This window comes from Carlito syrichta, unplaced genomic scaffold (assembly GCF_000164805.1).
Source record: "Carlito syrichta isolate Samal-C Ts95f unplaced genomic scaffold, Tarsius_syrichta-2.0.1 Scaffold135585, whole genome shotgun sequence".
Classification (NCBI taxonomy): domain Eukaryota; kingdom Metazoa; phylum Chordata; class Mammalia; order Primates; family Tarsiidae; genus Carlito; species Carlito syrichta.
The window spans coordinates 283,651-311,309 of record NW_007079681.1 but is presented as its reverse complement, the minus strand read 5'-3'; the positions used below and the strand labels follow the sequence as shown (position 1 = coordinate 311,309).

The 27,659-nt window shown below is 53.8% G+C and overlaps 1 protein-coding gene across 1 annotated transcript in view; it reads left to right on the top strand.

Moving 5' to 3' along the window:
- Positions 1-27,222, top strand: part of LOC103250832 (metalloprotease TIKI2-like) — a gene marked incomplete at its 5' end in the record, with an annotated part of 42,372 nt that extends 15,150 nt beyond the window's left edge. Inside the window, 3 exons of the mRNA XM_021708219.1 lie at positions 14,719-14,809; positions 18,016-18,285; positions 26,736-27,222. Coding sequence (XP_021563894.1) covers positions 14,719-14,809; positions 18,016-18,285; positions 26,736-26,952 — 578 coding nt within the window. The remainder of the gene's footprint in view (positions 1-14,718; positions 14,810-18,015; positions 18,286-26,735) is intronic.
- Between the last annotated feature and the right edge of the window lie 437 nt (positions 27,223-27,659).

The window sequence follows — 27,659 nt, the reverse complement described above, 5'->3', positions numbered from 1 at the left end:
CTCTCAACTCCAGCTACCTCAAGGGCAAGAGCCAGGTGGGCCTCCTCCCTTCTCTGCAGCCCTCACACAGAAGAGGCAATGTGCAGGGCTCAGAAGTGGACACGGACCCCCAGGGACAGCCTCTATGAGGCCACAACAACTGAACAGAAAGAGTTATGGTCTCCAGTTGGAGCTCTGCCATGGCCCTAAGTGACCTCTGGCAAGTCTCTTCCCTCTTACAGCTTCAGTTTACTCACTGAATAGGAAGAGCCAGGACCCTTTGGGGCCATCTAGGGTGCCAGGGGCTATTCAGACATGGGTTTTGGAGAAGGGAGGGATTCTTGCAAGGGGCTCTAAGAAGCCGGCCAGAGCAGGATTGACTGACTGCATGGAGAGGACAGGCCACTCCTCAGCTGTAGGACACTTGCAGGATACCTGGCGTGAGTCAGGACAATGGTGGGGATCCATGCAGGGAAGTGCTCTCCTATGTACTCTCTCCTTCACCATCCAGCTGCCTCCACAGCTCTCCTTTCTATGGCATCTGGGCAGAGCAGCCCCCAGTGGACTTCACATGGGGAGCCCTTCTGAGTCAACCAGCACTCCTGCTTCTCCAGGGGCCTAAGAGGATTCCCCAGAGTACCAGGAGGCCAATGAGGGATTCCACATGCCACCCTGAGTGATTAGACCTCCCTGTCCATGAGAGCCAATGCCCAGGACAGAGGCCACCCAGGGCTTGGAGGTAGCTACCACCACCTCTGTCCTGTGGGTGAAGAAGAAGGAGAGTTAAGGTGAGAATCCCAGCAGTGCAGGCAGCCCTGGACACTGACCTCCTTTTCCTGAACCTGCCTCAAGGCTGTCAGGGCACAAATGTCCACTCACAGGCATCTCGCACACAGACCAGCACACAGGCATCTCGCCCAACTCCGCTTTCTTCCATCTCCATACCAGTCGGTCCTATTGACAGACTACTAGAAGGACCTTACACTTGTTCACTCTGTCCATTCCCACTGCCACTGTCCTGGTCCTGGCCTCTGTCAGCTCTTGGCACCTCACCTTCTCCCTGCTCTCCACACTGTGGTTGGCGAGTGGTGCTGGCTCTGTCTTTGTGTCTCACCACTCTTGGGCTCTGGGAGGCAGACACTACTTAATCATCGCTTAATCATTTGGTAGCCTGTGATAGGTCTCTAGCTCAGTGAATGAATGAAAGAATGAATGAGTGAATAAATGAACAAATGAATTGACCAGAGCCTCTCATCCTGGGTTCCCTTAAGCCTGGTGAGCTTGCTTGTTAGGATAAGCCGGCAGTAAAGTCAGGGCAAAGCAAACCCTGCCTCGGCCCTCGTGAACCACCTCTCCAAAATCAACAGGTCTAGAGCTGTGTGCAGACCTCACTGGCAGCTGCCACCTCTGGCTCAGCCTCACCTGGAAACAACAGCCCATTTTGCATGGCAGTTCTACTTCACCCAAGGATTCCAAGCTGGACAGAGCCTCTGAGCTTGAGCCTGTCTGCCTCATCTTAGCTGTGGGCAGCTGAGGCCCACCAGGGGCAGGGATGTGAGCAGGGAGTCTGGATAGAGCTAGGACTGGACCCCAGGCCTAGGAGTGAGGATCCGAGGGCTCCGCTTTCCTGTGCGGGGCATCATGCCAACCAAGCGGCCTGTTCCAGAGTCAGCGTGTTGGCATGAAACACATCCGCACGAAAGCTGTGGTGAGAGCAGTCCACTCCAGCCTCGTTACATTCTTATGGTCATGTAACTTCTGAGTCCCACATCCGGTGACAGGCTGAAGGATTTATGTGCAGGGCTGGGGCCAAGCGCTCTCTTGGTGGAGTGCGACCCGCAGACACCGCCATACTCCCCATGCTCCTGTGTGGGGATCTTGCGGCTTGCCTGGGCTTTTGTTGCCCATCTAGTGCTGGCGGCAGTCTGGCCCCTCCTGTGTTCTGCTCTGAGGGTGGAGGAGGGGCATTCAGTGCAGAGGATAAGAGCTTTGGAGTCAGGAGACCTAGGTATAAAGCATGGCTCTACTGCTATCCTCTAAGAGGTCCTGGAAAAGCCATTTCCCTTCCAAGAGCCTCAGTTCCTCATCTGTAAAATGGGAATAATACCCCTGCCTCATGGGCTTGTGCTAGATACACTTGTTTTAGATCACAGAGCTAAAATGCTCTACCATGGTGGAGGGATTCTTAACATAAAAGCCCATGCTGTGTACCAGCTACCATTCCAGGCTCTCTGATTATATAACACCATGGATGGATATTATGATGCTCATTTTGCAGATGAAAACTAAGACACAGAGTGGGTCGATGGCTTCCTCAAGGCCATACAGACAGAACATCCTTGTGAACCTTGGCCTCTGGGTCCCAGCCTTGGCCGTTTCCCTGCACATGGTGCCCTTGCTGTCTACATTCAGAAATGTGGGTGATTTTGTGGAAACTAGTGCCTGTTTAGCTGGTCCATTATCTCACAGAAGAACATCCTTAGAACTGTGATGTTTCTGCAGCTAGCACTGGGTGACCTCTTCCACGTGGGGTACAAACGTGTGTGACAGCTCCGAGTAGGTCTGGGTGATGTCAGGGGAAAATCCTGCCTGACTGGGAATTGGTTGTGGCCAGTGTGCAGGCCCAGACGGTCTGGAAGTAGCCAGGCTACAGCTACAGAGGGGTGCGTCAGCTCAAGGGGAGAGGAGGCCTCTTTCCTGACTGCTGGACTAATGCAGTTGGTCAGGCTGAGCCTGAGGGATCCCCTCCCGCCCAACAACAGTCTTCTAGTCCAGTTGTTTGCAAATGCAGGTCCTTGGGTTTCCTCTGGTCTACACATAACTGAGAAAAATTAGTACAATTTGGTGAATTTTTTGTTAGCCAAATGTATTCAATTTACAGGCATATATTGTGAAGGTATCTCTTTTCTACTGAGTATGATGTTAAAACATACTTTACTTTAAAAAGTATAGAAGGCAGATAGGGGTCTCAGAGTCCTTACTTGGCAAAATAAGAAGCTGGTAATGGCATTGTTCCTTCCACCCACCCACTTTTTTTGTTGTTTTTTTTTTTGTTGTTTTGTTTTTTTGAGAAAGAACTGAGCATGCTTAAAACATGATAGAAAGAATACACTAGGATGGGTGAAGCTGATGGTACAGGACAGAGGGAAAAAAATTACAAGCCCGGATTCCAAGGAGGTAGGGAGGATAATACCAGCGCTCAGGCGCAGGACTTGTTCTTAGGTAGAGGAGAGCACCTCCTCACTTGTAATTAAGGGGAAAGAGGGAGGGGGCCGGTAGTTTGGAGGTGAAAAGAAGGTCAGATTCTCAATTGATAGCATCTAATCACAGCTTTGCTGTCTAAAGTCATCTGCAAAGGAAGAGGAAGGAGGTGGGAGAACTCTTGGTTTGAAGAGAGGAGAATATTTGACATAAATGAAAGAAAGATTGGCCAAAAGAACTGATCAGGACAAGAAGTTAAATAGATTTCATCCCATGGGCCAACGGTGATTGATTGGTAATGGCTGCCTGGTATCAAGGATAATAAAACTGCATCAGAACTCAGTAGAGAAGAGGTCTTGATTGATTTGTGATGTCTGCTGGGGGCCAAGATTAGGGCACATGGCTGCCACAAATCTGCCCCTTCGGTGCTAGGAACACAAGGAAGCCGACTGGCAGGGAGGGTCTTTGACCCTGCCAAGTTGCAGTTGTAAAATTTTCTCCAGCAACACCAGGCAGCTAGGGTGTAAACATGGATGCTTTTCCCCAGGCCTGTGTCCTGACTTTATCCTGGCACCCACTGCTCACTGGTCATCCCATCGCATGGGAACCACTCCAGAACAGAGCCCATACACACCTCAGAATTGCCAACACCTAGGAGATGTCTGTAAAGACATATGGGACCAAATCACACAGCATGAAGTTCATTCAATTCTGCCACATGGTATCTTCTGGGCCCAGGCCTCTTGGGAGGTGGGAGAGGGCATGTCAGCCCCGGGCACTAGAAGAAAATGAGAATTGCATCCCTAGTTCTAGAAAACAGATTTTCTCAGGATGTTTACTTGTTCAGTCATCTAGAAATCTAGCCCTTTTTTTTCCTGGAATAGAACGTAATATAGGAACTGGAGGAGCTGGGTTGGAGACACAAACCAGGCTTAAGGGTAGACCTGGTAACTTTTAGGACCCATTCATTTTGAACTTAAGAACCAATGGCTATCACAGAGTCTATATTCCCAACGTGCTATTATCTGAGTATAATTCTAACTTCTGGCACTCCAAAACCCTTGACCCTAACATCCTGTTCTAAGATTATTTGGCCCTAATGTCCTAACATGCTCTCATCTGCACATTCTAACATCCAGGCATCCTTTGCTCCACCCACTCTTGGATTCCTTGGGGTATGGAGCTAAGATCCTTCCAGGACCTAGAAATCCCTCCATGAAGGGCTGCCACCACCTGTCCACAGGAAACAGAAGTCCAGGCAGCAAGCAGGATTGGAAGCATTAAAAGGCAGGCAGGGTGAGCACCGGAGACAGAGCCACTGGATCTGTTACCCCAGAGCCCACGCACTTGGGTCCCAAGCCCACACCAGCCTGTTTCCAGCTAGAGTGCCAGGGACCCAATCACAAACACACCAGAGGGGCAGGGACATAGAAGCACACTAGTGCTAAGGACACAGGCTCGAGAGAAAGGAGAGATATAACCCCAACACACCAAACATCATCAACATCCTTTTTATTAATAACAATAACAATTGCTCCCTGGAGAGCAGATAGCATCCTGCTTGAGGAACACCATATTCATCAGCTCATGTGACCCTGACCCCCCGCCCCCACATCCTCAAATCCTCTTGGAGAGAGACAAGATGGTATTTATTATTCCATTTGGCAGATCAGTATATCAAGGTACAGATGGGAAGTCAGAGAGTGTTAGAACTGAAGTGAAATGGTGGTCACACTGTCTAGGCTCTCCTTCCTGACGACCAGCCTCCCTAAAAAAAACCCATGCAGCTGCTCCTTGGGCCTTCTGTTCTGCTGAGAATGACCTTCCCCTCGTCCCCTCTCCTGCCAGGCCTTCTACAACCTTTTTTCTCTAGGCTCCCACAGTCCCCCAGGATTTCACTGTTGCAGCTCCACTCATGGTGAGCCTATCTGTCATCTCCTAGCCTAGACTGTCCACTCACTGAACTCTGAGAAGGTGCACATTAACTGCTGGTTGAATGAATAAATGAATGATTGCACCCACGCTGAGCTCCGTGAGCAGAAGTGCCCCTGCTCCTACATTACCCCACAGCAAAACCCGAACTGGAACCCATATCTCTTGCCCTCATGGTGGGATACTGGAGGGAGGAAGGGTGTCCAACAACATCATGTCTGCCTTTGGAAGTTGAGGCTGGATTGACAAATGACAAGACCAGACAACCAGTGAGAGAGTGCCAAGTGCTGTCAAGTGAACCGTGTAGCCAGAGGCTGGCAGAGGGCAGAATTCAGTGCTAAGGAGGAAGGTGCTTAGGGAAGGGAGGCAGAAAGATAGTTAGGGAGGGAAAAGCCAGAAGGGAAAGAAAGTAGGGCCAAACGAGAGTTCAGTCCCATAAGGATGGAAAAAGGAAACAACCTGGTGTCACGTGTACGTCTGGCATTCTGAGACCTTCCACGTAGCCTGCTCAGAACCTTTCCTTTCCTGTCGGCACAGTGAGGAGCTTAGATGGAGCGAGGTCCAAGGTCCCCGTGCGCCCCAACCTTCAGCAGTTCCTAGCAGAGGTTTGCATGACTGACACTGAAAGGAGGCAGGGTAAGTCAGAGAAGGCTTCCTGGAGGGAGTGGGAACCGGTAGCAATTTTCCTGATGCAGTTCTAACGGCCTTCTAGTCCCTCTCATGAACACCAAACTCCTAAGGGCAAGATCCACACTCCCCTCCTTCACGCTCTTGGCTCTGCACTCAGTAGCCTCGGGACCCTCTGCCCTTCAGAGGGCACAGAAGAGCAGCCACAGTCCATGTAAGGCCTTCTGCACCTTAAAGACAAGAGGCAGCACACGCAGACACTCTCCTCTCACGGGCAAGCGTCCCTGGCCTGCCATACTCCCCAAGCTGGAGGCCACAGCATCTGGAAGAGTTTCAGTGTTTCCAACCGTGCTTCACAGGGCCCCGCCACCCCACTGTGTGTACGTCTGGCAGCTGGCATGCCTGCGACGGGCTGCGATCCCTGGCCAGAGTTGCCATTCCCGAGTCAGGCCAGAGCATCCAGTCAGCCAGAGGAACGTCTTGTCCTAGTTCGTCCCTAGCGGGAGCCAGCAAACCTTTCAAAAAAAAGGAGAGATGAAAAGAACCATATCCCAGGTGGGCTCCCAAGGCTGCTCCTTCAGTGAATGAGGATGCCTGAATCTCAGCGAGGGACTCAGCTCTCTTCCTGGACGCCGTGGAGATGACAGACTGTTGTAGCTAAAGAGCATGGGCTTGGAGCCAGACAGCGTGAGTTAGAAACCCGGCATTCTCTGATGAGAGGAACCTTGGGCAGAGCAGGTACCTAGTCCCTCTCAAACCTCAGAGCCCCCTCTGCACCTGGGCCTGAGGTCTGGCTGACCAGCACCTGCACGGCTCGGTGCCTGACCCGACTGCCACTCCATACATGTGAGGCCTTGTGTTGCCACTATCATTTCTGGGCCCCTGGCCCTTCAGAGCTCAAAGTTCTCTAAGGACAGGACTCGCACACTGGAGAGAGTAGGGCCTCTGGGGAGGAGGGGACAGAAGAGCTCTGTGGATGCTGAGGACCCAGCTGGGACACTGCAGGAAAACCCCCAAGTGACACTGAGGCTCAAGAGGGGGTGGGACCCTATCCCTGCCCACCAAGTGGCTGATCAACCTGGAAGTCCTTGGGCCCTAATTCTAGAAAAGGAACTTCTGATTGTATAAAGAGTGATTGCTATGCCCAAGGGGCTCCCTGGGCTGGGCCCTGTCCCCTGCAGTTCATGCATCCCCTCACAGGCTCCTAGGCTGACCTGAAATCACACCGTGCGGTCGGTTGTTGCTTGGATCTGGAGCGGTCTTTCCCAGAAAGAAAGGGGCCACGACTGATTCATGTCGAGAGTTCTCTAGGCCCTCCGGGCACAGGCTGGCCAAAACCCCCGGGGCATATGCCCTCACCAGTGGGATGGGGCAGGATTTTATGGAGGTGACTTCTGGGCTTCTAAACCAAATGCTAATGAAAAGAGAATCTAGTCCAAAGGAAATAAAAGACTCAGGCCCTGCGGATCTTAAAGGAATCAAGAGGATTGGCTTGGAGAGATGGTGCCTTCTAAGAGGAAGTTTGCAACTGGGGGTGTCCTGAAGAGGACCCTCAACCTGGACAATCGCCAGGCAGGTGTCAGAGCCCAAAGCAGATCTTGCCCTCAGAGGGAGCCTCCCCTGCACCCATGGGGCCCCAGCATCACCATGAGACACAGACACACCAGCGCCACACCCAGGCTTGAGCCCACCTCTGCCCCTTCTGCCGGTGACAGGGCAAGTTCTGTTAGCTTCGGCAGGGTTGATATGAGGGTTGGTGAGGAAAGGAGTCCAAGTGTCCCATGCCTTCTAAGTGCTGGAGAATGGTAGGCGGGGTTGCTGGTCTCAGAATTTGCATCTGTCTTTGTGGTGTTAATGGAGAACTGAGCTAGCCAGGTGAAACGCCAGGCACTTTCATTTCTGACAGGGAGTTCGAGCAGCCTCCAAGGCCAAGGTAAAGGCTGCTGAAGCAGGCAGAATCTCAGGGTCCACCCAGGCATGACTAGCTCCCCTCAGGAAGTCCAAATACCCTGTGCAGGCCTGATAGGCACACATTAACCTTCTGCTTACACACCTCCAGGGACGGAGCACTCACTCCCTTACAGCCACACAGTTGCCTGGGAGAGTTTCCTTAGGTCCCAGAATTTCACGGAGGAAAGACAACATCCTGCCCCAGCCCTCACTCTTGCCCCTCCCTCCTCTCACTTTCTATTCCAACAATCCAGAAGTGCTGCTGGTGGCCAGCACACACCAGGCCATGTCTCCGCTTTGTGTCTGTGCTCGTGCTGTGCCCTCTGTCAGGAGCGCCTGCCCTCCCCTCTTCTTCTGACTCCCTCATCTGGGTCCCACCCCTTCCGCTTCAACCCCTGGCATCCCTCCATCACTGCATGGTTCACGCCGTCCTGGGAGTGTTCGCCCCTTCATCTCCCCCTCCACACCATGACCTCCCTGGGGTGGGGACCGCATGTCTCAGCTCCTGGCACAAGGCTGGGTACAGAGGAGGTGTCATCGTAGTCCTCACTGAACTGAAAAGGCCCAGCCCTGCCCCAGGCTGGCCTGCGAAGCAGGAGAAAGGAAACTCAGGCCTGCCAGTTCCTGCCAGACACGCCTTGGGAGACCAGTTGTCCATCCATCCGCTGGCCCTCCTGGCCAGCCCTCCTGTCATACTTCCTCGGGAAAACAAACACCGCCATGGCTTGATATCCGGCCGGTCCGTCCTGGCAGCTAGATTAGCATTTGAAAGTTTCCCTTGCATTAATTTCAGACAGAACATAAATATGGGCCTGGGATGCCTCTTCCAGGAGGAGAAAACTGGAAACCCAGCATCCTCACTGGAGAGAAAACATGTGTGCTGGCCCCGTGCTGCTTTGGAGCCTTTGTGGGAACATCTGGTTCTCCCTCCTCCCTTGCCCAGCCTCCATTGCGGTCTTGACATTGCCCTGTTAATTGGCCGACTGTTCTTGCCGCACTCACTCGCACTCTCTTCCCTCCAATCTGGTGAACCTTGGAAGGTACACATGTTTCTGACGATTTCCTGCCCCCAGACGTAAACTCGAGATCCCTTGTAGCCACCGGGACTCCAGAGTGGGTGTAGGAGAACGTGCAGTGAACTGGGACATCTCTGAGTTGAAGTCCAAGCTTTGCCTTCTACCGGGTGTGTGATCTTGGGCGAGTCCCGTCCCCTTGCTGAGCCTCAGTTTCCTTGTCTGTAAAACTAGCGGCACCTTGAAGCACTGCTGAGAGGATGAAATGAAATGACATTTGAGAAGCATCACACGTCCGGGAGACCCACTAAGGATGAATATGTGTTCAGGGAATCACAGTAGTGGGAGGACCCATGAGACCATGTGGCCCAACACCATGTGGGGAAAGTGAGCCACAAAGAGGGAAAGGAAACTGCTCCAGGTTTCCTTGAGCAGTCAGTTGAGGAACTGGGTGTTCTGCCCTAACCCCAGGCCAGGATTCTTTGTTCTACCTGCCTTCCCTTGTCGGGGGCCAGCAGAGGCTGTCAGGCCGTGGCCAGTTGACCTGCATGGGCTAAGACTGACCTGTGCTTTGCTCTCTGACCCTTGTGTTCTGGCACAGGCCTGCTTGCACCTGGGAGAAAGGTAACCTTTTCATCTGTACTAAGACATCAAGGGGCTGCACCCACTCAGAGCAGGTGCAGCTCAGATTGTTTCCTGTTTGTATATAAATGTCCTCTGTGGGACCCTGACTTCTCTCGGGAGATAAGTACCAACCCGGCCCCATCATTTTTTTTTTTTGGAGTAGGAATCTCACTCTGTTGCCCAGGCTGGAGTGCAGTGGCATGCTCACGGCCACCGCAGCCTCAACCTGTTGGGCTCAGGCGATCCTTCCACCTCGGTCTTCCAAGTAGCTCCCCCTGCAAGCCCTGGCTCCTCTTTGCTTTGCTGTCTTCTCCTGAATCTCCATCTGAATCCCACCCTGGGCTTGTAGTCCTGACTACATGAGTCCCTCCCCCAGGAAGCCTTCCCTGATGTCCTCAGTGAATTAGTCTCTCCTCCACTATGTGTCTGTTATTTCTGAGTTCTCTTTCTCTCTCCTCTTTCTCCCTTTCTCCCCTTCCCTCTTTGTCTCTGTGTCTTTGTGTCTCTGCCCTGTCTTTGTCTCTTTCTATCTCTTTCTCTCTTTGTCAACCTGTTTCCCCTTTGGCCTCTCTCCCTGCTGTTGCCTCTGGGTCTCTTACTGCCTATCTCTGGGCCCCTCTCTCCCCATTGTCTGCTCTGTCTGCCTGGTCCAGGAGCTCTTTCCCTCCTCCGTACCCTGCTGCATCTCTCTGTTTTTCTCCCTACCTCTCTCTGTGTGTCTCCTCTCTCCCCCTCCTTTGTCTCTGTGGCTCTGCTTGCCCCACCCCCGCAACCCTCCTCTCCTTCCTCCTCTTCTCATCCACACGGCCTCAGCAGATGAAATGGAACTCAGCAGATGAAATGGAACGTGTCTTCCTGCAGAGAGCTGGCCTGAGCACAGCTGTCAGTGCTGGAAGGAGCTGCTGAGCCGTGGCCAGAAGACCCGGGGAGCCTGGGCAAGCCCTGCAGGCTGAGCCCCCAAATCGTGGGGCCCCTTTGGAGACTTCCCACCACTTTCCCTGCAGGTTCCAGGATGGGTGTGGCGCCTGTTTCAGGATTTCTGACCTTGGAAGCAGGCCCAGGCCCTGTCTGCCAGCCCCTGGGGATAGCATGTGCTGAGCCCTGACTCAGGGGCTGGTCCAAGGGCCAAGCTTCCAGGATTGGTGGGATCTGGAGGCGCATCACCATGGAGCAGGCTGAGCTACGAAAAGGGGAGGTCCGTGAGCTCAGGTCTCCTGGGGATAGGATGAGATCATGGAAAGGAGATGGAGTAACAGGTCTTGTCACTCACGCATTCAACAAACATTCACGAAGCCACTGCTGCATGCCAGACTTGGGCTTAGTTCTGGGGACAGAGATGAATCAGGCATGGCCCCTGCCCTGGAAGAGCTCACAGTCTCCGCTCAGGTGGCTGGTTGGGAGCACGTTCTGACAGTCTGTGGGAAGCTCGTCTTAGCTGCAGGGAGGAGGTGAGCTAGAGAGAGCAGGAGACGCCTTCTGCAGTGATTCCGGCAGAAGGTGATAGTGACCTGGACCCGAGTCAAGTCTATTGCGGAGGTAACATCACAGGACTCTGGGGACTGCTGGTGTGAGGATGGGGAGGGAGAAGAGTGAAGACAAAGCCTATGTGGCTTGGGGAGCAGAGCTCGGTTGAGACACAAGCCAGCCGTGGAGAGAAGGGGGAGTTGGATTGTAAAGGGTCTCAGGACGTTTAGGTGTCCATGTCCAGTAGGCTGCTGGACAAGCAGGTCTGGGCTAAGCTGGCAATTCCAGAGGAGTCAGTCTTGTGTGGCCGTGGAAACCATCATAGTGGATGACGGCGAGAAGAGTGAAAAGAAACAAGGGCTGAGGGCAGGGTTCCCAGGGTCTCCCACAATGACTGGGCAGGAGAAGGAGGAGCCTAGTAGAAGGACAGACGGAGGCAGTGAGAGGAACATGGCAAGAACCAGGACAGGTGGGGTCGTGGGCACCAGGGACATTGCCGGTGTCACCACCTCAGCTATGGGGAGCTGGGAACCAAGTCCCAGAGAGGACAGGTATGGGAACATGGGCTGGGGAGTGCACAATTGGCACCTCGAAGTTCTGGGGCTCAGACCCCATAGGAATGGCACCTCCTGTGGGCGTGGGTGGGAGGACCTGAAGGGAGGGAGAGAAGGTAGGCACAACTTAGAGGAGAGGATGGAAATCGAAAGGATTATTCTGATTGGTTTAGTTTTCTCAGAGTGCCTGGAGTCTTCTGTTTAGGGTCTTCAGGGGAGCACCGTGGTCTGGAATGGCTGAGACTGAGGGAATGGGTGGGCGGGCTGGCCAGACACGTGGTTGCAACGCAGTGCTTAAGATCGAACGGGCATTCTGGGAGCCCTGCCCATGCCAGGGCCATGCCAGGGCCTGCGCTCCTCTGTCTCCACTCAGTCCAGAAATGCTCCTTTGAAGTAGCCATGCAGTAGTCACAAATATTTGCTGCTGCTTCTGTACAGCCCGAGGTAGGGCTATTTTCCCTGGTGGCTCTTCAAATCTGCCGGGCATACGCAGGGACCACTGTTGGACCACGAGTCCTCGTCTTTGAACAGGTCTCCATAGAGGCAGAGAAGGAATTGCCTTTGCTGCCAGGAGTGGAGTCCAAGAGCTGCTGGCAGAGAGTTCTTACAAGCCGGAGGCCGCCACTCCCCATCCCCTTCCAGCCTGATCGTGCTTTGGGGCAAACAGGAGTGGGGGTAACTCTGGCCCAACCAGGGTCTGACTTTAGCCCATCACTCAGGACTGCAGTCTGGGTTCACACATGAAAAAAAAACTGAGGCTGGTGGCAGGGAAGCCACTTGCTCAGGGAGACAAGCCGAGGGGGAGACTGAGAGCCTGGGCAGCAGCCTGGGTCTTCTGCCCTCAGCAGCACTAGGTTGGGGCCAGAGCTCTGGAAGGGTCTGTCTATGCTTGTGCTATCCTGCCCTTAGCTTCCCAAACATGCTTCACTCACCTCCTGGCCTTTGCACATGCTATTCCTCCTGCCTGGAACACCCACTCCTATCTTTGTTAACTCTTATCCCACCCTGCAGCTAGCCCCCCATGTCCAGGAAGTCTGTCCTGACCCCAGACAGGTTTAGAGGCCCCCTGTGTGCCCTCACAACCTCCTGTGGGGAAAGTTCCCTCTGCCTCATGCTTAGTGCCCAGATCACAAGAGCCAGATTTTTTTGGTTTTTGTTTTTTGGGTTTTTTTCATTGGAGTCTCACTCTGTCGCCCAGGCTGGAGTGCAGTGGCATACTCACAGCCACCACAGCCTCGACCTTCTTAGCTTAGGCAATCCTTCTGCCTCAGCCTTCCAAGTAGCTGGAACTACAGACGCATGCCAACATGCCCAGCTAGTTTTTGTGATTTATTGTAGAGATGAGGTCTCACCAAGTTACCCAGGCTGGTCTCGAATCCCCGGGCAATCCCCTCGTCTTGGCCTCCCAAAGTGCTAGGATTACAGACTGAGCTACGGCACCTGGCCAAGAGCCAGATTCTTGAGACCATGGGTGCCTGGGACGGGATCCTGCCTGTTCACCACTGTCCAGCATGAACCGTGCACCCAGGCAGTGTTCGTTCAATGAATGAAAGGAATTCATGGAGAAAGGAAGAGAGGGAGGGGGATAATATCTTCCTAAGGGTCTCGAGTCAAAGGAAAACCTTCCGCATGGACTCTGAGAGCTCGAGGAGCCTGTAGGCATTATCCAGCCACATCCCTGCCCTTTACATGGCAAGAGCCTGGGGCATTAGAGGGTAAAGGATGTGCCCAAGTCTGAGTGAGCGTCTGAGTGAGCATGGTGTAGCCAAGACTAAAGCCCTCCAGCAACCCTGGTTCGGAGATCTTTCCTAGTGATCATCAGGTGGCACTTCAGGGACTATGGCAGACCAGAAAGAGGGAGATCTCTGGGCTGGGGACTTCAGGGGCACCATGAAACTAGCTCAGAGGTGTGCAAGACTGGCGGGACCACAGGGCTGCCAGTTCTGTCCCTCCGATCTGGCCACTGTGCAGTCCCAGCCCAGCCCCTTCTGCTAGGAGCATCTCTGTCCCAACAGCTCTTAGACCACCCCGGGGCTGTCAACATGCTGACCTCCAGCTTCTACCTGTCACCACCGTCCCAGGCAATCAGGGGAATAGTGCAGGGAGTTGCCCCAGGATCTGTGATGCATGGTGAGTGGAAAGGAGACTGCTGCCTGCAAGAGCAGGATTGCAGAGCAGGCTCCCAGCAGCAGCAGCAGTGGGGATGGCAGGAGTTCTGGGCAAGCACCCAGCCAACCCCACTCTGCCTACATTGAGGAGGTTGGGGAGACGGAGGCCCAGGTGGCAGAGGGGTGTCCGAAGGTGCTGACTTCCAACGGCTCCTGTGTCCGTCACGTTCACTTGACCTCCTGAAAATTCTTCCTCCCAGAGGAAAGGACTGACCTGTATTCTGGGACCTCAATCCTGCATCTCAACAAAGGAGGGTGATTTTCATTCTCATCTGGGGCTTTGGACTCAATGATCCATTTCTTTAGTCACAGACCTGGCCATAGAGCAACTGTAATCACTGTTTGCTGAGTGAATGGCCAGCCCCTGTCCTGACACACACCTCTGGAGGTCACCACTGGAGGATTCAGTTCTGTGTTTGTACCTCCTCGGGGCCACTGTCAGTGTCCACTGGTCCCTGCAATCAGTTGAGGTAATGGGAAGTTCTTCCCTGCTGGGCTCTTACACCTCAGCGAGTCCTCAGTGGCCATCTCAGGGCCCAGGCCGCAGTGTGTGCTCCATCAGTGTTGGATAGATGGATCTGTGAATGTTCTCATGCAGTGAGCACATGCTGAGCCTGTGCAGGGCAGTGGAGATGCGAGCTCTGCCCTGTGGGAGTCTGCTGAGGAGACCCACGAGATCACAGAACCCCACTCCCACCCTAAGGGCGGGAGAACTGAGTTGCGGACAGGATTTACAAAGATGAACCACAGACCCACTGGGGGCTTAAGGGCTTCCTGGACCTGAGCCTTGTGTGACTGCTGAAGGCTGCCCCGGCCTGGACAGTCAGAGGCTGGGGTCAGCTTAATAGTATGAGTCATAGTAATGCCCCAGGAAACACTTGAGAGCCCTTGCTGCATAACAGCCACTGATCTTTGTAATCCTTACAACAACCTCAAACGTTGTTATTACAAACCATTCCCATTTTACAGAGGAGGAAATTAAGACAGGGGGAGATATAACTAGTAAACAGCAGAGTCAGGATTTTGGACCCAGGCAAGGTGGCACCAGGATCACATCTCACCCACTATGCCATACCCCACCTCTCAGGGAGTCCGGGGCTCCGATTTGGTGTAGGTCACTGGTGTGGACACAAACCCATGGATGGCTGTCTCCAGGGGCTGGTGGCCTGGCATGGGGTTGAGCCCACTTTATCTCTTGTGTTTCAGGTCACTTTCTTGGGAATAACACAGTCATCGACATCTTGCGGCAGGCGGGGCTGGAGGTGGACCACACACCTGCAGGACAGGCCATCCACAGGTATCTGGGGAAGTGTTGGGACTGACCGTGCCTGACCATATGCCACATAGCTGGCTACTCCTGCATCCCTGCTCAAACCTGTGGGAGGGCTTTAAAGAAACCTCGGATGAGATAGGGCCTCATGGGGACGGGTCTACCAGGCAGCAAGAGTGAAATGCTGGCCTGGAAGCTGAAAGTCAGATAGAAGGCTGGGAAGCCATCTTGACTAGGGCAGGGCATGGATGGGAGCAGGAACAGCATTAGGAGTGGAGAGGCACTTGGAATTTAGGGACTAGCGAGTTGCATGAGGGTCAGGGGGACTCTGAGTGCCTGGAGGACTCAATGGTTGCCCCACCCCAAATCAAGATGGTGCCATGGGGGGATGAGCAGGGGCCTGGCCTCTTCCCTGTGTCATAGCCGCACCCTGTGGTGGCATGACTGCCACAGCCAAGCCTTGTCTTTATCTTCGTGGCCGCCTCTGGCCGTGCCCTTCACTCCTGACTTTCCTGTCAGGGCACACTCAATCTGCTCAAATGGCCACTAGCAACCACCCTTTATTCCTGCGGGGGCTTTCCCGTCCCCCACACCCCCAGTCTGGAGGCTGCCCAAAGGTAGGGAACAGCTCAGTCCTGCTATGGGTCCACAGCACCAGCGTCAGGCCGAGCACAGCAGAGGTGTCAGTGAGAGCCAGCCCCTTGGTCCTGGGCAGCCTGTAGGTCAGTGACAAGATCCTCACACTCCAGGATTCCATGCTGCCAGTGCTCCAGCTTTCCTGCAGGAACCTTCATAACCCGTTCACAAGCCCACAGGGGTAGCACAGTGTGATTTCAGCTCCTGTTTCTGGCATTATAAGACCCAGAGTTTTGAAAGGAGCTTAAATAATCATAGCCAATATTTATTTGCTCACTCTGTACCGGGCTGTAAACCCTTCTAACTCATTTAATCCACACAACAACCCCTCGAGGTAGGAACTTCAGTATCTCCGCCTGATCATTGAGCAACTTGAAGCCCAGAGAGGCAAAGTCACCCTCAGAAAGACACAAAGCTCCTGTAAGTGGCAGTGTGGCTCTATCTAGGGCCACCTGAGCTCCTAGCCATGCCCTGTACTGGCTCTGGGGGCGGAGTGGGGACGCAGACATGACTGAGACCTTGTTCTTCAGAGATGAGGCCTGGATCACCTAGAGGATATCTCCAGAGCATTGAGATGCAAGTCTCCTAGCTCCCCTGGCTCCATGACACTTCTGGAGAATTTTATAAACCCTTACACCAGGACTCCATCCGAGTCTCCCACTCTTCTCATCTTCTGAGTCAGAATGACAAGATTGCGCTTTCTGCCTGAACTGATTGAACCCAGCACAGACCAGTTGTATCAGGGGCCAGGACCAGTATGTGTTTGAGGGGTGGGGATTCCAAGGTAGCCTCAGGGACAAGTCATTCCTTAAGTTCCCCTCTTCTCTCCTCACCCCACCCTTCACCTCCACATCCAAGGACCTTCCCGTTGAAGCTCATTGTGTCTGTCCAGGCCAGGGCAAGGGAGGCCTGTGGGCTGGTTAGGCTGGCAGCCTCCTAGTCATCTCAGAGCCCCTACATCAGAGGAAGAAGTTCCCCCCCCCCCACCCTATCCCCGTGACTCCCCCCAGGCTCTGCTCCAAGGGTTCTTGGCCTTAGTCTCCTGCACAGGGGAGTGAGGGAGCCGGCAGGGTGGAGGGGGTGGGGATGCTGAGGAGGCTCCAACAATGAAAGCCATCATCAGCCACAGGTGCTTCCTGGATCTATCTTTTTGTCTGACTGTTTTGAATTATCTCCCCAGCAGCTGCGTGTCTCCAGGCAGCCTGCACCCTGGGAACCTGGGGTTGCCATGGGGCTGAGGGAGGAGAGGCTGAGCCGATGGCCTTCCCCTATTACAAGAGAGAGAAGCCCCTCACCCATTGTGCCATGTGACAGCCGACTGGGGAGGCCGGCTGCTTGCTGTCTTGGGTTCCGCCTTATCTTGCCTGCCGTTCGCTCAGACACAGTTCCTGAGACCCTTCCTAACCTTCTTCCAGGGGCAGATGTCCCCACAATGAATTCCCTTAGGGCCACGAAAGGAGAGAATAGAAGGGAAAAGAGCAGAGGATGTCCCCAGGCTAAGAGTTGTATGTGTGTGCCGCTAAATAGAACATGAATTCTGCAATACAACACAGGACACTTCAGTGCCTGCCTGACAGCCAGGTCCACATGCTGTTGGCCAGCGTCAAAGAGAGGCATGAGCCAGGCCCTGTGCTAGGGCCTCCTCTCATTCCTCCTCACAACAGCCCCAGGAAGTAGGTGGTATGGTCCCTCCCGGCCTACAGCCGACTGCAGCTCGAGGCAGTCAGGGACTTGCCCTCAGGCACACAGCCTGTCCATTGCAGAGTCGGGCTGTGGACCCACATCAGTCTATGTCCAGCTCGAGTTCTAACAACTTAACACTGTCCTGCCTCTGCTGAAATGTACACAGTCAATGTGAGTTAAGTGCACGAATGTGTGGTTGGATGAATACATGACACAAACTATGTTAATGATATTAGTTACTAAAATGTTTTGACTGTTTACTATTTGTCAGACACTCTTCTGTCTAAGTGCTTTGGCTGTGTTTACCTGCGTAATTCTCATAAGGTACGCTGTGAGATAACAGGCTGCAATAACCCCATTAACAGAGCGGGAGACTGCGGCCCATCGAGGTTAGGTCACTCTCCGGAAGTTCTCCAGCCAGAGTTGTTGAATGAATGAGACCCTGACCAGGCTCACATCTGCCCCCAGAGACCAGTCCAGGGCTCACTTTCTTACCTCCTCCTAGTCGAGGCTCAAATGTCACCTGCCAGTGACCACACCACCATCCTGAAGTGCCCTCCACCCCACCCTCTCATGTCTTTGCTCTATTTCTCCTCAGCAGGTAGCACCATCTGAGATCCTCTGTTTCACTCTGTCCTCCACTTTGGAATGTAAGGTCTCAGAGGGCAGGAGTGCTGTCTATTTCAGTCATACTGAGACCCATCCACCTCCTGGCAAGTCCCTGGGGCAGGGTGGGTGCTCAGTAAGTATCTGCTGGCTGAAAAATTGAAGGCATGAGTTAAGACTCTGTCCTTAGGACCAAACCCCCTGGCGATTTCTCCTGCCGTGACAACTCTGTCATGAATTCTGTTCCCTGCCGCACGTGGATGACATGCTCCAACACGTGTGCCCCATGTGTCATTGCTCCTTTCCAGCCCTGCCACCGGGAGCCCAGCACCCCCTCCTGAGGGAACCTCGACGAGCCCGGCCCCAGCAACCCCAGCTGCTGCTGTCCCTGCAGCCCCCTCAGCGACCCCCACCACCCCGCCAGAGGAGGAGGATCCAGCTCTGTCCCCGCACCTCCTGCTCCCCGACAGCCTGAGCCAGCTGGAGGAGTTCGGCCGGCAGAGGAAGTGGCATAAGAGACAGAGCACGCACCAGCGTCCGCGGCAGTTCAATGACCTCTGGGTCCGCATTGAGGATAGGTAAGCAGGGGAGGGTAGGTCTGCCCAGGAGCTGGGGCCTCCGCAGACAGGGGTAGCCTACTCCAGAACCCCCCAGTCCACACAGCTCTGCACACTATCACCAGGCCAGCCCTGCTGTAAGGGAGGCATGACAGATTGGCCCAGACAGCACGTTCACATCTGATTTTTCCAGTTTTATTCCCAGAACAAGAGCAAGTACACTTCTCTTGATTTTATTTATCTATTTGTTTATTTATTTATTTTTAGTCGAGGTATCACTCTCTTGCCCAGGCTGGAGTACAGTGGCATGATGGATCAAAGCTCACCACAGCCGCCACCTCCTGGGTTCAGGCGATCCTTCCATCTCAGCCTCCTGAATACCTGGGATTACAGGAACATGCCACCATGCTCAGCTCATTTTTAAAATTTTTTGTAGAGACAAAGTCTTGCTATGTTGCCTAGGCTGGACTCGAACTCCTGGGCTCAAGCAGTCCTCTCACCTCGGCTTCCCAAAGTGCTGGGATTATAGGTGTGAACCAACACGTCTAGCCAATTCTCTTCATTTTAAAGATGAAGAAATGGAAGCTTCATTCAGGTGCAGTGGACAGAAGTGTGTTTTGCACTTATCTTCCGTGGGACACACCTATGCAAAGCAGGCTCCATTTGTCCCATGAACTGGAGGCAAAATAGGAGAAAGTGGAACAGGTTAGCTACACCAGAAGGCTATAAGCTTCTTGTGCCAGGGAGGCCCGAGTGACTGACAGCCTGGTAGGGAGGCTGCCGAGAGCACCCTGCTCTGTGAAAGAAGTGGGACAGGGTAACAGCTGCCCTTGATGCTGTGGGCTCTGTCTCAGGAGCAGATAAGGATTTGTGATAAACCTTATTGAAAATGGGCGGGCACAAAAATCATCCTAATGTACTAAGACCCCTCAGTCCTCTTTCTATAAGCCTATAAGCCCCTCCCATCACCTGCACCACTCTACTGGACCTGTCACCAAAGCTCCTGCTGTAACCAAGATGCTGTAACATTTCAGTACAGAGCAGTCTCCCTAGATTCCACTTTTTGGAAGGAATTTCCATATTTGGTGAGCAGTGTCACCAGAGCACTATGGATATCCCAGGGAGGGACTGTCAGTGAAGGGGTAGAATCCGACCCACTGCAGTAGCCCAGCCCTGGACATGACATGACCAGTAGTGGGCTATGGGATGTCAGGATTTTTCTCAGCAAGGATCACCTGAACCCAGGAGGTCAAGGCTGCGGTGAGCCATAATCAATCATACCACTCTGGCCTGGGTGACAGAGTAAGACTTTGACTCAAAAGAAAAGAAAAGAAAAGGAAAAGAACTCCAGAATATAAGAATCGAGCCCATTGATCCTTTGGACATTGGTTTCAAAGTGCCTGACTTGGGTTCCTGAGAAATGTACTTCTGCAGAGCCCTTGCCTGCCCTGCCTGCCCGACGAGGAGGCATTGCTGTAGCTGAATTGGCTATGACACATTTGGGTCATGCGCCCAGCATGGGCTGCCCCCTTCTAACTGGGAGCGAGAGCATAGAGTTACCGAGAACCACTTCCTTCAGTGTGGGGAGGGCGTGCAGGCTGCCAAGGAGGCGCAGGCAAGTGAAGGAGCTGGCAGCCTGAGGTAAGAGTTCCAATTAGGCTGGTCATCAGAGCCCTGATCAACACGCCACGGTGACCAGGAGACCTGACCAGCAATGGGGCCAACCCATGGGGTGACAGGAGGCTGGGCTGTCAGCTCCAGCAGCGGGCTCCCAGCCCCTAACCATGTCTGAAAGGTAAATTTCTGCAAATGACTCCAAACAGCTTCCTTCTCACAACACGTAGCTCTGAAACACAGAGCCCAATTTTAGGAGAAGAAAACAGCTTTTCTTTGGCAAGAGGGGAGCTCCTTCTCCATCCCAAAAGGTAGATTGTGGTTGGCTAACTTTCTCCCATCTGGTTGGGCTGAAGAAGAAAGTTTCCACCGATGGGCAGCCTGTTTGTTGAAGATTTCTTGCTGCCTCTGGGAAGCAGGCCCTGAGCTCCCCAAGAGGCCCAGGTGCAGAGCATGGCCTTCATTGCTCCCGGGGGACCCACCCCACACTTCTATGGTCCCCACATTTCCAATTTTCTGAGAGGGAGCAGAGGGTGATAATTTTCTCAGGGGGTGACCAGGGCCCATTGGTGGCCCTTATAACACAGTCATGTCCCTAGAAGCTTTAGTTCTGTTCAAGAGTGTTCTCATTTTTCTCCTCCCAAACCCCATGAGAGCTGTCCCCTCCTCTCTGTCACCTCTCCCAGCTTATCTTGTGCCTACAGCCCTGTGGTGGGCTCCTGGTGGGTCTCCCGGCCTGGAACCTTGCCCTCATGCATGACCCCCCTTCAGCCTGAGGTTCTGCAGTGCCCCCACACTGCTGCCAGCCTGGGTGCAGGGACTTCCCCTCCCTTCTGCCCCATCCACTGCCCTCTCCCTCAGAATCTGCCAACCTTGTCCTCGCCAGGCTGCGTGCTGCCCCACCTTGTCCTCCTCCTGTCTCTGCTTAGGGTGTGGAGCTGGTGGACATTTGTCAAGTTCCCCCCATGCCAGGTACCCACCTTCACCCTATCCCTCATCCTGCCCAAAATCATGAAGACAGGCCCATTTTACACATGCAGACTCAGCAGATCAGGCAACTGGGCTGACCACACAGAGAGCCATGCAGGTGTCTGACACTAAGGGCCACCAATGTTGCCCACTGCCATGTGTTTGCACTTCCCACCTTCTCTGTCCCCCCACCCCCACAGTGCCTGTATGTGCCCCTGTCTTGGTATAGTCCTCTGGACTCCGGGCCCTCCTCTGTGTCTTGGGGCAGGGAGGCCCTGAGGACAGATCTGGGTTGGGGGAGTGAGTGTGAGAAGGAAAGAGTGAGACCAGGATGCGCCTGTGAGCGCCGGACCCGGACACCACCTGGAGCAGACTGGCCCCCTTGCCCCTCATTACCCGAGATGTAAACACACACTGGAGGAAGTTTAGAGAAGCAGCAGCCCATGGCAGGATGATTTATGGGGACCGTGGAAAGGGCGGAGCATGTGTCCACAGATGGCTACATGGCAGCAAAGCATTGTCAGCGAACCTTCACCTCTGAGAGCCAGAGGAGGGCAGGGCAGGATTGTGTCAGAGGCAAGCTGGGGCATTTCTATGCAGCATGGAGCATGTGGCAGCCTTTCTGTTTCTCCTTTTGTGCAGTTAGGGCCTTCACGGGTCTCTGGAAGTGATGCCAGCTCTTGTTCTCCAAGTCCACCGCTGACTGGGATGGGGGATCATGGCAGAAATATGGGAGCAGAGTATCAGGCCATCCAGACTGGAAAGACAATCATGAGGGCAGATGTAGGGAAGAGTGCCTCCGAGTACCAGGCATGGTCCAAAGCAAGGCAGACATGGTGATGTAACAGATGCAGAGCTTTGTGGGTGTCACCATGCAGAGACAAGGGGTACAGGATACACATACTCCAGGGGTCGTTGCTATCTGGGCCTCAGTTTCCCCTGAGGTTTGAGCAAATGGCCAAAGCCCTCAAAGAGCGGAAGAGACACAGTGCTCCTCCCCCATGGGAAGTGTCTGTGAACCTCCTGCTGGTCCTGGTGGTCAGAGTTACCATGTGATGCCTGGACCCCATCAGATTAGAGGCAGAAGATGCCCCCGTGAGAAATGGGAAGCAGAGTCAACCAATGAATGAAAGCACAGAAAAACTCAGGCAGAATGAGATTCAAATCTACCCTCCCTCCCTTTTACTTGCTTTGGGGTTTAGAGATTAAGATGATACAGTACTTGTAAAGCTCTGATCAGCTTCTGACCACCAGAAGCACTCCATAACAGCTGTGGCTCCTGTTGGTGCCTGTGACTTTCAGAGTCTCTGGTCTGAGATGTCCCACCCACCCCTCTATCCCAGCAGGAAGTTGCTCGGGGCCTTTAGAAGATCTTAGGCTTAAAGCCCTTAAGTGAGCTATTGGGTTGGTGCTGTGAACTCCCCCCGTTTGACAGGAGCATGTTGGGCACATACCGTGTTCAGTGCTGGTGAGGGACTGGAACAGGAGAAGTCTTGGGTCATAGTCAGGGACAGATGGCTCCCCAGTACGGTGCCACTGAAGAACCCCGAGCCACAATCCATAGACCATGCCTCAGCTCTCCTAGGTGGCCTTGGCAAGTCCCACCTCCTCTCTGGGCCCTAGTTTTCCATCTCAGGAAGAGACAGACCTTTCTACCTGTGGTCTGCTATGAAGTTATTAGAAAACATGCCAGACTGTCTGTCTTATGTCTGGGAAGGAATCAGTCAGAAATGATCCGGCAAGAAAGGGTAAAGGCATTCCCAGCACAGAATGATGCGGACAAAGGTGTAGAGGCTGGTGGGGCCCTAGACATGCAGAAGTCTTAGATAGGTGACCCAGTTGCTTTGGCTATCTCCCTACGTCTGACCTGCTTGGCCCAGAGAGGCTGAGGCCCAGACTGGAGCCACAGCAGGGTATCCTCTGGCCCATCACATCAAGGGCTTCAACCCCAGGCAGCAGGGCCACCCACCACCCAGGTCCTGTATACCCCAAACCCAGTCTCCCCTGTATCTCCTTGAAACTCTCCAAGGAGATTACCCAAGGCACAGCCCACCAGCCCCTCATATTGGCAAGAAAGCCATGACCCAAGATGCTTAGAACTCGGGATGGCGCTTGGAAGCCCTGTGTCAAGATCAACCCCTATTCTAGGAAGCCCCTTGGAGGGTCTTCCGGGGGTAGACAGCTGACAGCGTCTCAGGTGCCAGCTTTGCTCTTCTGTGCTTTCTTCCTTGGGCTTCCACCTAAGAGCTCACTCTGGCTTCTGCCGCTGAAAAGCATGTTGAAGTCCGTGGGTCTATTCCTGCTCCTTCATAGTATAGCCAGGGAAACTGAGGCCTGGAGGACAGCACTTGCCCAAAGTCACACAGCAAACCAGGAGCATAGTATAGGCTAGAACATAGTATAGGCTTATGCCTTCCGCCCGGGTGGAGAGCCCCTTCCTCACTTGAGGGTCCCTGTTGACTCAAAGCAGACTCAGCCCTTGGTGCCAGCCATCTGCAGAGCCTGGGAACACTCACAGTGTTTGGTTTGGCTTCAAGGCTGCTTTGCCATGAGACAATTTTCCCCAACATGAGCCCGGGAGGGGGCAGGGATCTGGACTGGGGGACTAAGCTTTGCAAGCAGAGTGGGCCAGGGAGGTGGGTTGGGACATTTGGAGGGGCCTGTCCTCTGCATCCCCCCAGTCCCACCCCATTTCCCTGGGACTCCTTCCAAGCAATAAAAACCCCACTCAGGCTCCAAAGGAGAGTTTTCTTCTTTGGATTTCAAAGTGTGAAAGAAAATGTCTTTGGGCACCTTATGAGACATAGTTTTCATGACTCCTACTTGGTCTTGCCTTCCAGTAGTGGGACCAGCCGAGGCCAGTCTGGGCCCCAGCTCTGGGTACCCCAAGGGGCTCAGCAGGCTGTTCCCCTGAAGCCAACCCTCCAAGCCTTTCAGTTGCTTAGGCTGAAATGATGGGGCAGCAGCTAGGAATAATTTTTACAGATTTATTGTGTTGTGTTGGGGTGTGGGTTTGGGGTTTTCTTTTCATTAGAAAAGAAAGGGAGGAAAGGGATTGAGGGAGTGACCCTTACCCAGAACAGGCAAGAATCCCCTCCAGGGTTAAGGCCAGAGGAAGCCTCAGTCTCCAGCCCTGGTAAGCTGCCACCCACAGGTTTTAGAGGCCTCAGCCAGAAGCACCCACGCTTCACTCGTGGGCTCCCCACCAGGGGTTTGCTCATCTGCTCAGGCAGGGACAGCACCTTGGCTCGGCTCAACCTGGGGAGATAGGCTGGCCCAGGCATATTCTCTCTCTTGCAAGAAACTTGATGTCCTTTAAGCTCAGTTTCTGCATCTGAGAGATGGGAAGAATAATAAAATGACATCAAGCAGTGTCTGCTGGCACACAGTGAGTGCCCCACACATGGAGGATATTGTTTGTGGGAGGGATACAGTTGCAAAAATGTTAATAATGATGCTAGAAATAGCCAGCCTCCTCTAATGCTCCCTACTGCCATTGTTTCAAGCACTTTATGTGTATGCAAACCGCATATGACAGATACAGACCTATGGCATAGGGGGTCAGTGAGAAATGTACAAGGTTTTAAGGGAGACTTAACTACCCCAGGTGGCAATGAGGGATGAGGGGCAGATCATAGAAGACCACCGGGCAGGGTCATGGAGTCAGGCCTTCCAAGGTGAGTGGGAAGATAGGTGTGATAGGGAGGAAAGTATGTGCCAGGAGAGCATGAAAGGGAGGGAGGCCAGGCCACAACAGGCTGGCATGGGGGAGAGGTATGACACGGTGGATTCTGTGGTGAGTAAGGGGCGCTAGGAGCCACCTGGATCACCCTTGCTGATTCCACATGCAGCCTCCTCTCCTAACTTCTCCTCTGAGACTTTCGGAAACAAGATTGTGGTGCATCCCACCTGTAGACTGCAGGTTGCAAGGACTCAGCGGACACCTATGGTCAGAACATCACCAGAGGGGAGAGGAAGAGTCGGGGCAGTGAGTGAAGACCCCTCTCTTTACTGACATACATCAGGCCAGGGTGCCCAGAACACCCAAGCCAAGACCTGAGCCGAGCCCATTTGGAGGCAGGGGTGTGCTTGCTTGACCCTGGGCTCCCCTACCCACCACCAGGCTGAGGCTGAGGTTGAGACAGAGACAGGACCGTGTGAGAGGCATTCAGCCAGAACAGCGACGAAGTTTCTGGGTGATTATTACAGGCTCTCACTGTATGATCCCAGCTGTTAGGATCTCATGGCCCAGCCCGAGGACATGCGGCCTGGTGACCTGGGCATGAGCAGCCTGTCAGGGCCGGCTCAAGCAATGGGAGGCAGGGAAGTGCCCCAACTTCAGACCCCATGGAGACTACCCTGCCCTGTTTCCACCAGCCTATCCCATGCATCTGCTAGTGGGCACCTAGGTATGCCCAGTCTAGATCCTGGCTGTGCTGTGGGTCCTGGAGCAAGTTACTTAACCTCTCAGTACCTTGGTTTCCTCATAAGCACAATGGGGATAGCAGTCGTCCCTGCCTCCTAGTGTTATCATGAGGAGGAAAGGTCAAGATCTGGGAGGTGCTTTGCACAGAGCCTGGCATAGGGGCAGGGATCTCCAAGTACTTCTTTCACCTGCTGGGAGTGCCTCCCCGTGTGGGCTAGACTCATTCTGCCTTCTCGATCGGCTTCAGCATCCTCTCTTCCAGGAAACCTTCCTAGTCCCACATTGGACTGGGGTCCCCTGTGTGCTGGCTGGCCCCTGGCCCACGCCTCTGGTGTGATGGAGCTTGTGGGTCCCTGCATCTCATCTTCATCTGTCTCCTAGCTGCCCTGGATCCCTGAGGGCAGTCTCGGCTGCTACTTCTGGGCCCAGCTTTTTTCTGTATCCCAGAACCTGTCTCTCTCATCCACAGGCCTCCTGGCTAACTCCTGCCCTTGTGACTTCTCTGTTAAGCCTCTGTCATTGTCCACTCTCCTCCTCAGTCCCTGTCTTGCCTTCGGTCTCTCTCCTTGCTCGTCCATTTGCCGTTGCTCATTGTTGCTTTCCTGGGCTTGAGCCAGTAACCTGGTCCTGCATCCTGTCTTGCCCCATCCCTCTCTCCAGCTTCCCAAGGCCACCACATGCTGGGCTCAGGTCAGCCTGCCAATTCACACCCATGTGTAATCTCTTTTTATTTCTTTCTGTCTCACTCTATTTGTCACAAAGGTTTTCTTGAGCCAAAATTCTCACCTGTTACCTCCCAAACTAGATGCTGTTTCTCTGCATTTATGAAGGACTGCACTTTTCACTCAACACATCCTTCCCATTGGACGCACAACACTGCTTCCCTCTGTGAGCCCACCACTAGGTAGCCTCTCTGGCTACCACATAGCCTCTCTGAACCTCGGTTTTCTCAGTGATGGAAAGGGAATGATGAGAGCCATTCGGAAGATTTGGTGTGAGGACCAGAAGTATCATTTATGAAGTGCCGGATTCATAAAGGCTGCTTGAGAGAAGCAGTTTTCATGTGAGAGTGTGGAGTTGCCTGTCTTGCTTTCTGTGTGATTCTGTTGTCTGCCTGGGAAGAGTGCAGGGAGCCGGGCTCCCGTATGGGTCAGTGAATCTACCTCTTCCTTAACATGAATTCTTTCTGCCTAGGACCCGTTCTCTTGAGTGGTCACTCTTGAGGCCCTCGGCCCCCAGGGCCTGGTCTGGCCCAGCCCCTGGAGCCAGGCACAGGAGGGTCAGTATGGCCTCCAGAGCTTACCTGGGCTGGCTCTGTGGCTCTTGGCTGCTTACTTTCCCTGCCCAAGCCCCTGGTTTCCTTCTCCATTTAGAGAAAAGGAGATAAAATCGGATCTGAGCCCTAAGGCTTCTGCCCTGAAGTGACCGATGGTCACTCTGCCCTGTGTTTCCTCCTTTCCAGCACCACCGCCTCACCACCACCCCTGCCCCTCCAGCCCACCCACAGCTCCGGGACTGCCAAGCCCCCCTTCCAGCTCTCGGACCAGCTGCAACAGCAAGACCCACCAGGGTCCACCAGCGGCTCAGCACCTGGCCGCACACACCCCACCCTGGGCCTCCTGCCTGTCGCTGCCACCATCGCTGCCCCCTTCCTGCTGCACAACCTTGGGCCCTCCTGACCTTGGCCACCTCCTGCAGAGAAGCCAGAGAAACCACCCGAAGGTCTGCGGCCACACCCCGCCACTCCTGCCACCACCACCACCTCCAGGGGTACCCAACACATGCAGGGCAGTCCAGACGAGACGGGCTAGAACACTAGAGCTTGATTGTACCGAAGTTACATCTTCTTTTTTGTAGAAGGATCTTAATTTCCCATAGTGCTATGGGGCTCTTTTGTAAAATATGTGTCCATATTAAAAAAGAAAAGTGTATTTATTCTACCGATAAAACTATTTTTATGTGGCCTATGTTATAACCCCTTAATTTGCCCCAGGGCCAACCCAGGAGGGGACTCCAGGTAACCAAGACATCTGTGACCTCCTGTGGACTGTGGCTCTGAACTGGCTTGCTCCTGGATCGCCGAAGCTTCCTGGGTCTGGGTTTGGCTTCTCCCACTGTGGGGACCTCAGAGGGAGGGGCAGACAGACAGGCTTGGCTTTTGTGAAGCTGGATTTGGGAACCAGACGTGTGAATGCTGACTGTCCTCCCCTCCAGCCCTGGATGCATCCCAGGGCTGGGGAAGGCATGTCAGGAAAGAGAATGCTGCTATTTTGAAAACCCTGAGTGTCTGTGAACTGGCCTTCCATAGCTCTTGGTAAGTGTTTCGACCAAAGCGCTGGGGTGGGTTGGGGGTGGGATGTTGTGGTCCCCAGCCCCCAGTAATGGA